General features: G+C 47.9%; 2 protein-coding genes across 7 annotated transcripts in view; both read left to right on the forward strand.

The window, feature by feature from the left end:
* LOC115387136 (myosin-10-like) overlaps positions 1-3,672 on the forward strand; it is a 52,203-nt gene extending 48,531 nt beyond the window's left edge. For 3 of the 6 annotated variants that reach the window (XM_030089719.1, XM_030089722.1, XM_030089723.1), the window contains 11 exons: positions 15-263; positions 361-573; positions 645-857; positions 926-1,087; positions 1,173-1,301; positions 1,390-1,478; positions 1,604-1,727; positions 1,798-2,006; positions 2,089-2,197; positions 2,319-2,491; positions 2,630-2,783. In XM_030089719.1, coding sequence (XP_029945579.1) covers positions 15-263; positions 361-573; positions 645-857; positions 926-1,087; positions 1,173-1,301; positions 1,390-1,478; positions 1,604-1,727; positions 1,798-2,006; positions 2,089-2,197; positions 2,319-2,491; positions 2,630-2,783 — 1,824 coding nt within the window. Of the gene's footprint in view, positions 1-14; positions 264-360; positions 574-644; positions 858-925; positions 1,088-1,172; positions 1,302-1,389; positions 1,479-1,603; positions 1,728-1,797; positions 2,007-2,088; positions 2,198-2,318; positions 2,496-2,629 lie in introns of those variants that run through there. The other 3 variants (XM_030089721.1, XM_030089720.1, XM_030089724.1) reach the window with 2 other exon arrangements.
* Positions 3,673-4,876: 1,204 nt separating this feature from the next.
* LOC115387153 (serotonin N-acetyltransferase-like) lies at positions 4,877-6,177 on the forward strand. The gene is made up of 3 exons (XM_030089756.1): positions 4,877-5,330; positions 5,563-5,717; positions 5,805-6,177. Exons 1-3 carry the CDS (start codon positions 5,174-5,176, stop codon positions 6,171-6,173), a joined length of 681 nt encoding a protein of 226 aa, XP_029945616.1. The 5' UTR covers positions 4,877-5,173; the 3' UTR covers positions 6,174-6,177.
* The last annotated feature ends 2,485 nt before the right edge of the window (positions 6,178-8,662 follow it).

Genomic DNA, 8,662 nt, shown 5'->3' on the forward strand with positions numbered 1-8,662 from the left:
GTGTGTGTGTGCAGCTGTCAGAGAGCAAGAAGAAGCTTGAAGATGATGTGGGAACCATCGACGGCCTGGAGGAAGCCAAGAAGAAGCTGCAGAAGGACCTGGAGCTATCAAGCCAGCGCCTGGAGGAGAAAACCATCGCCTTTGAGAAGATGGAGAAAACGAAAACACGCCTGCAGCAGGAGCTGGATGACCTGACGGTGGACCTGGATCACCAGAGGCAGATCGTGTCCAACCTGGAGAAGAAGCAGAAGAAGTTTGACCAGGTGAAACTCACATGGAGGACGTTTCTCTGCAGTATGTGTTGCAGATTTGCGATCTCAGCTCACAAAATATGATTGTAATTTGTCTTCACCTCCACAGATGCTGGCCGAGGAGAAGAGCGTCTCGTCTCGTTACGCCGAGGAACGGGACCGAGCCGAGGCCGAGGCCAGAGAGAAGGAGACCAAAGCTCTGTCCATGGCCCGAGCTCTGGACGAGGCTCTGGAGGCCAAAGAGGAGCTGGAGAGGGTCAACAAGCAGCTCCGGGCGGAGATGGAGGATCTCATGAGCTCCAAGGACGACGTGGGCAAGAACGTGAGTGTCACCAAGCTTCTGAGAAGCCCCGAGTGTCTCCTTCCCCCTTCTGACTGACGAGAGTCCCTCAGGTCCACGAGCTGGAGAAGTCCAAGCGCACCCTGGAGCAGCAGCTGGAGGAGATGAAGACTCAGCTGGAGGAGCTGGAGGACGAGCTGCAGGCCACCGAGGACGCCAAGCTGCGTCTGGAGGTCAACATGCAGGCCATGAAGGCGCAGTACGAGAGAGACCTGCAGGGCCGCGACGACCAGAATGACGAGAAGAAGAGAGCGCTGGTCAAACAGGTGAGGACTCGTCCTCAGGCAGGTCCGGTGATTCCCACCTGTTTGTTGAACTCCGATCCGTCCTCCAGGTGCGGGAGATGGAGGCAGAGCTGGAGGACGAGAGGAAGCAGAGAGGTCTGGCTGTTGCCGCCAAGAAGAAGCTGGAGATGGATTTGAAGGACATCGAGGGTCACATAGAAGGAGCCAACAAGGCTCGAGACGAAGCCATCAAACAGCTGCGCAAACTACAGGTAAATCCGATCCTGGTCCTGAGAGGCGAGCGAGTCGTGCTGCACACTGGGCTCTCCACTAACGCCTCACTGACGCCTCCTTCAGGCGCAGATGAAGGACTACCAGAGGGAACTGGAAGACGCACGGGCGTCCAGGGACGACATCTTCGCCATATCGAAGGAGAATGAGAAGAAACTCAAGAGCCTGGAGGCTGAAATTGTGCAGCTCCATGAGGTCCAGACTGTGACTTTCACACATTCTCCAGTGTTGAGGGTATTTCTTCATATGGAGGTTTATGGTATGTTGCTCTGTTGCTCTGCAGGACCTGGCAGCGTCGGAGAGGGGTCGGCGCCACGCAGAGCAGGAACGAGATGAGCTGCAGGATGAAATCTCAAACAGCACCTCCGGAAAGTAAGTTTACTGACAACCAACGAACAGGAAAGTTTCTGTCAACTCAAGAAGTGACCAAATGTGGCTGACTTTAGCAGTTCTAATCATTTTACTGATCTTAACAGTGAGTGTAATCTCGGTTTCAGGTCCGCCCTGATGGATGAGAAGCGGCGGCTGGAGGCTCGAATCGCTCAGCTGGAGGAGGAGCTGGAGGAGGAGCAGGGCAACATGGAGCTGCTCAACGACCGCTTCAGAAAGACGACGATGCAGGTGTGCAGTCTGAGTTCGCCGGTCTCGTCTCTTCTTTAGATTAAATCTCATCCTGAGCGCCCCCCCACAGGTGGACACCCTGACCACGGAGCTGAGCGCAGAGCGCAGCACGGGACAGAAGAGCGAGAACGCCCGGCAGCAGCTGGAGCGCCAGAACAAGGAGCTGCGGGCCAAACTGGGCGAGCTGGAGGGCTCGGTGAAGAGCCGCTTCAAGGCCTCCATCACGGCCCTGGAGGCCAAGATCGCACAGCTGGAGGAGCAGCTGGAGCAGGAGGCAAAGTGAGGGTCTCCGACGCTCTGAAGCCGACCGGGGCCGCCGTGGCGGGACGCTTTAACAAACTCCACCTGTGTTTCCCTGAAGGGAGCGAGCGGCGGCCAACAAGATCGTGAGAAGGACCGAGAAGAAGCTAAAGGAAGTGTGCATGCAGGTGGAGGACGAGCGTCGCCATGCCGACCAGTTTAAAGAGCAGGTGGAGTTTAAACCCTTTGAAATACGATGTACTCTTATGAAACTTCACGGTTGTATTCAAAGCTGTCTATATTGTACATTCATGTGACGAACATCAACTGTTCCTTCAACTGTGTGTGAAGGTGGAGAAAGCAAACTCCCGGATGAAGCAGCTGAAGCGTCAGCTGGAGGAGGCGGAGGAGGAGGCCACCAGGGCCAACGCCTCGCGCAGGAAGCTGCAGCGAGAGCTGGACGACGCCACCGAGGCCAGCGAGGGTCTGAGCCGGGAGGTCCACACACTCAAGAACCGCCTCAGGTGACCGCCAACGCAGACACTTTCACAGTTCTCTGTAAAACACGGGGTTCCATTAGATCGATTAGTAGACAAGTTACAAAGGTGTGACGGTCGCCCTCCCTCCCTCCCTCCCTCCCTCCCTCCCTCGCCGTCCCGCAGGCGTGGCGGTCCCATCAGCTTCTCCTCCAGCCGCTCGGGCAGACGCCAGCTGCAGGTGGAGGGCACCTCCCTGGACCTCCTCTCCGACGACGAGCTGGAGAACAAGATCACCGACAACAACGCCAACGAGACGCCGGCGCCGCCGACGGAGTGAGAGGCTCCCGGTCCTGCATGACCCCCCGACCCTCCGCCCGGAGACAGACACCAGCAGCCGGAGCCCCCCTCGCTCCCCGCCCCGCCCCGCCCCGCCCCGATCACGGTTGTAAGAAGCACGGTGACTCGTCTGCCTTACCCGTCTGCGTCCAGCTGCAGTACAGATCCTCCTTTAATCCCTGCAGACGGTAGAAATAAGTGCCCCCGTTTCCTCGTTCTGCTGGACCACCGTTTGCCGCCGCCACTTCCGTTCTGCAATACCGAGAAACCACAAAACGACCTTCGGACTCTATTTTCCCAGCGATTCACAGTAACAACGTTCGTCCATCCTCTGAATCAGTTTACTTATATTAGTTGAACTGTAACTGAGTAGTGTTTTTTTTTTCCTCAGTCCTCTGCTAGGATTGTTTTTTTTTTTTTTTGCTTTGCAGATGAGTATAGAGATGTGACTGTAAGCTGCCTTGTTGCCTCAGTGCTACGAAACGTTGCTCTAATGTTTGACAGCAGGTCGGTATCGACTTGTAATTATTCAGTGTGTTGCACAAAAAAACAAAGAAAAAACAAAAAAAACCCATCGATCACACCAATTTTTTCCTTTTGCTTTCTTCTTCTTCTTCTTCTGTGCCTTTCTCTGCTCACTAAATCCCATGTATGCCACATATACTGTTCATATATTGAACTATGTGTATTTTCATGAAGGTATTTTCATAAAAAAAGAATCATAAATCTACATATGTAATGAAAGTAAGTGGAGCCCTGATTTTTGTTCGCTTCTTTTTTGAAATGTGTTTCTTCCCGCCGCTCTTACGTTGCAGCAACGATTAACAGTGTGGGATTTAGGGCGCGGGTGCTATTTCTTATTGATAGCTTTTATACTTTTTGAGTTCATATTTAAAAACACTCCTGTATTTATTATATTTCAGCTGTTATGTTCAGCACAATGTCAACCTGCATTTCAAAGCACTCAGAGTTACAGTGTTCAGCCATTCAGCCGTACCAACGCTCACTATCATCACAGGCCAGTTATTTGGAGAAATGAAGTGAATTAAAGTCTATGGAGCCCAGTTTAAAGGTTTCATTCATATTCGGTGGAGTAATGATTCCGACTCTCCCGGCATTGCAGCATTTGGATTTTTTGGCAAAAACATTGTAATGATACAATGTGAAGAAATGTAACGGCTGTTCAGGAAATGAGCCCGAGCTGTACTCCCATGTCTACAATTCAAGGAAAATGTATCTTTTCTTTTTAGAAAAATTCCCACTGAATATCACGTGCATTTGCTCAGTGTACAAACAAAACTGTCTTCAGAAAAAAGCACATATACAATAAATATTTTCTGTATAAACAATAATTTTGTTAAATTGTCAGAAATGACTTATTCACAATAACTTTGAGTCTTGAGAGAAACTTAATAGTTTTTCCACTTAGTGACAAAAGTTCAAACTGTAACTTGAAAGTACTGAATATAATCACATATTGATAATGGTATAATGTATTGAATGTTTTAAAAGCCTAAAAATTTATTTAAAAACGAACCGTGACGACTTTCGACATTAAAATACGGGAAATATATCACACAATAAGGAAAAATTCAAAACTGAGGTGATAGTGATGGAAAATTGGACGACTGGAGCAGCAGATGTGAAAACAGGGAAAGGGCAGGAAAATGGATTTGTGTAGCAGTGGTGATGTGTTTGTACTTTGTAGCTGTTTTCCTCCTGATGAAGGCCTGGAGCTGTCATGCGGTCCGTCAGAGGGGAGATAAAGTGTCGAGTTGTGGAAACAAAGTCTGTAATCCTTCATCATGTGACTCATAGTAATAATCACTCCATAAAGAGGGGAGACGTCTCCCGCCGAGCGGCAGAGACGCAGAGCAGCTCGGACCTTCACTGACCTCCACACCGTCCGGTAAGTTAAGTGCGCTGCCCGGCCTCTGATTGGCGTTTTTTTTTTTTTTTTTTTTGTTTCCCTTTCATCATCAGGCTTTAACTTCGTTTTACTCATTATGTTGGAACGCAACAATACATGTGCCATCACGCACACATACAGTGAGCGTGAAAAAAGGCCGGAGGTCGTGGATCAGTCTGAGTCATTCAGAATAATCTGCCTGTTTTGATGGATAAAACAAAAACAGTAGAGACGGGTAATTGTAGGGTTTCAGCAAATTGCCACACACAGTTCTGACCACCGCTCATTCACTGCCATCAAATATTCACATGCAAATGAGCTGCTGAGTCACAGATGTCCTATAAGTACAGACACAGACCCTCCGGTTCTCCTCGCAGGGCCCCGACAGAGGTGATCCTGCTCGGCGGGGACGCGGAGGAGCGCGCGGCGGACGTTTCTGAGTGGAGCGTGAAAGAGAAAAGAAGAAGTAAAAGAAATCTCGTATGATGTCCGTTGTGGGCGCGCAGCCGTTCATCAAGCCGATGCAGCCCTCGCCGTCAGTTTCCCCCGGGATCCAGAGGAGACACACGCTCCCGGCCAGCGAGGTGCGGCCGCTCAACACGCAGGATGCCATCAGCGTCTTCGAGATCGAGCGCGAGGGTGAGTGAAGCGAGCCGCCGCGTGCGCGTCTCAAACTATTTATGGCACACGCAGATTAATATAAATACATTTTTTTGGAAGAACGTGTAATACTTGACAAATAAATGAAGAAATCACAGCTTAAGGGCGCATCAGGTGTGTGCGTAAAAGTGGAGCCAAACTGTGATTACGCACTTGCCAAACGGTCCCTCAGTAAGTGACTGCGCCTTGTTTTGTTTTTCTTTTTCCTCAGCGTTCATCTCGGTGTCGGGTGAGTGCCCCCTCCACCTGGACGAGGTGCGCCACTTCCTCACGCTGTGTCCGGAGCTCTCCATGGGCTGGTTTGAGGAAGGCCGCCTGGTGGCTTTCATCATCGGCTCCCTGTGGGACCAGGACAGGCTGACCACGGTAAGACGCCCCGCAATTCAATCACCGAAGCAGCAATCATGTCTGACTTGTGCGCGTGTGACCGTCTGTAAAACCACTGTGCTCCAGGATGCCCTGACGCTCCACAAGCCGCGCGGCTCCACGGTGCACATCCACGTGCTGGCCGTGCACCGCACCTTCCGGCAGCAGGGCAAAGGTCCCATCATCATGTGGCGCTACCTGCAGTACCTGCGCTGCCTGCCCAACGTGCGCAGGGCGGTGCTGATGTGCGAGGACTTCCTGGTCCCGTTCTACAGGAAGTCCGGCTTCAAGGTGCTGGGCCGCTGCGCCATCACCGTGGGCAGCCTCACCTTCACCGAGATGTGGTACCCGATCAGCGGCCACGCGTACATGCGCCGCAACAGCGAGGCCATCCGCTTCCCGCAGCATCCGCTCACCCTGCCGCTGGCCAAGACGGACGAGCCGGTCGATGTATGACTTTTCCCCCTCCGAGCGGCTCTGAATCCCAGTGAAACTGTAAGAGACTCCTGCGGAGTCTGCAGGGGTTTTCCAGCTTTTTGAAAGTTTCCTTGGATCTGCTGGACTTACTTTCAAAAATCTCTGTTCAAAAAAATGTTGATCACAATACTATTTAAAAAAAAAAAAGTAATATTAATAGAATGAAAAACTTAGGTGATGCAATAAATTGTCCCACATGTATTTTTTGACATTTAGTCATATCAAATCACCGACAAACAAAAAAATGACAGTTACACAGTTGTCTTTTTTATTTCTCTATTTTGACGTGTATTCAAATAAATTATTATTTATACTCTTAATTCACGCAGGAATCATACTTTCCAATCCATACATTGAATGGTATGAACTTATGTTTGTTAAATAACGTTGATCAGTTTAAATATAGTTACCTGATAGTTCAAGTAATTTCACTGTAAAGTTGGTTTAATCTCTGAGCTGCAGGTGAGCTTCCTTCATTCCTTTTTTATTTACAATTACCTCAAGTGTTTTACATTTATATTTTCCTTTTTTAATAGGTGTTTAGGATTTACAAAGGCAAAACACACAAAGCCACAAAATCACATCACTTACACTCACTACATTTTTTTCTACTCCTGGTGATCACAGCTGCCAGCATTTTACCATGAAGGAAACTTTAAACAGGAAAACATTTTATGTTCCTTTGGACAATAAAATAAGAACGTCTGATTCTGTGATGTGTTTCTGTGTATTTATGTGAGACAAAGTCGCATCTTGAGCTTTAATTTTGAGGTGAAACATGCTGCGCTCGAGGGAAGCGCTTGTGGTAAACACTGGCTGCACACTAAGCTTCCTCCTGCTTAGAACCAACAACCACACACTGACGTCAGTGAGCAGGACTTAGCTCCTCAGTAACAGCTCCTTCAGCTCTATTAGGGGGCTTTAGCACTTGTAATGGGGGGGATTTGGAGAAGGATCCACTCATCAGATCCTCACAATAGCCTGGAACAGTAGTCTGCAGGTTTTGGCCCACTTTCTAATGTGATGGTTTCATTGTGTTCATTTTGTGCCTGTTACAAAATCACTATTTCAATTAACAAAAAATGTATATTGGTTTTTAAAAAAAAAAAAAAGTTTTAATCCAATCCACTCAAATTCCGACTATGATTAGAGAAATTGGTTCTAGAGTGTATTATCTAAGTATTTACTGTTTGCTGCAGTGTGTGAGGTGTTTACTGGAGACACTGGGAGGCATTAGTCTCTGCAGTGGAGCTTTAATCCATGACACAGTCACTGTCTAATCCATTAACGTGCCAGGGTGAGCGTCTCCAGCTCCGACACTCAAGGACAAACTTGGCACCTCACCTCAAAACTGACCCAGAACAGCCGGCAGCCCCGGCAGCCACAGGAATCTGACAGGCTTACCGTCAATTTTAGCTGAATCAAATCAGTGTCCTACATCACTCATGGATGTAAAAAGCACATAGAAAACATTTTTCACATGGAATTTTTCACATTCACCCTGACAAACTTTCACTCTGCAGATTGAAATCTGCTTCCAGCGCTGTCGGTTTGTGGATCATGAAGCCAGATGGCGTCTCTGCACAGCTGGCTTTGGGCGAAATCTGAGTTGAACTGGAGTTTCTTCCTCCTGGCGAAACATTCAGACCAATGATGGAAAAGTAAAGAGGAAACTTTAATATTTGATGTGGTGAAAAGTGTTTAAGTGATCAATGTGTTTGTGTGGGACACTTGCTTTAAATAAATGAAACTTTAATATTTTTGATAAATTCAATTCAGTGTTATTCATGTAACGAATAATACAGCTCTGTGATCTCCAGGCACTTTAACAGAGGAAAACCTGACTGAGTGATTGCTCTATAAAGACATCCAGCATCCAATGATAGTGACAGACAGTCCATCTCAACAGAAAACATTGTCATAAATATATAGAATCACAAACATTTGTCCATGTTAATAAAGTCCAACTATTCTCAATGTTATTTTTTGAAGTTTAAGATCTCTCAAATGCATGTCAGGTTGGCGAAAGCGCTTTTAATGACTGTCTCAATCATCAGAGCTTCTGTAGAAATCAGCATTTTGGTCCTCTAAATAGAAGAAAATGTAGTTATTGTTTATCTTCTGAATGTCTTGATCCCCTTGGACAAATAAGAACTCTGCATTTAACCCTCTTTTTTCACGCTAACTACTCGGGCTGGGATCAGTGGGCTGCTTTGTATTACTGGGACCTGGAACCGTTTTTTCCACTTGGATGTGAGCCTGTCAGGTTACTAGTTCACTAAGCTCCTGTTTACTGGAGGAAGAGGAATGTTTCACTAACGGTGAACTTACCCAGTTTTTCTGACTGTGAAATGAAGGATGTTAAACTACTGTCTACTGTAAAAAGAAAAGACACAATCAGCTCTAGATGTATTACCGTGAGATCTGCTGATTTATCGCAGTCGTTTCATTGTTGCTCCTGCTTCTTG

This window comes from Salarias fasciatus, chromosome 4 (assembly GCF_902148845.1).
Source record: "Salarias fasciatus chromosome 4, fSalaFa1.1, whole genome shotgun sequence".
NCBI lineage: Eukaryota > Metazoa > Chordata > Actinopteri > Blenniiformes > Blenniidae > Salarias > Salarias fasciatus.

Coding starts and splice junctions, on each gene's coding strand:
- LOC115387153 (XM_030089756.1), top strand. CDS start 5,174: ATGATGTCCGTTGTGGGCGCGCAGCCGTTCATCAAGCCGATGCAGCCC. Junction 5,331..5,562: donor CTTCGAGATCGAGCGCGAGG/GTGAGTGAAGCG, acceptor CTTTTTCCTCAG/CGTTCATCTCGGTGTCGGGT. Junction 5,718..5,804: donor ACCAGGACAGGCTGACCACG/GTAAGACGCCCC, acceptor ACTGTGCTCCAG/GATGCCCTGACGCTCCACAA.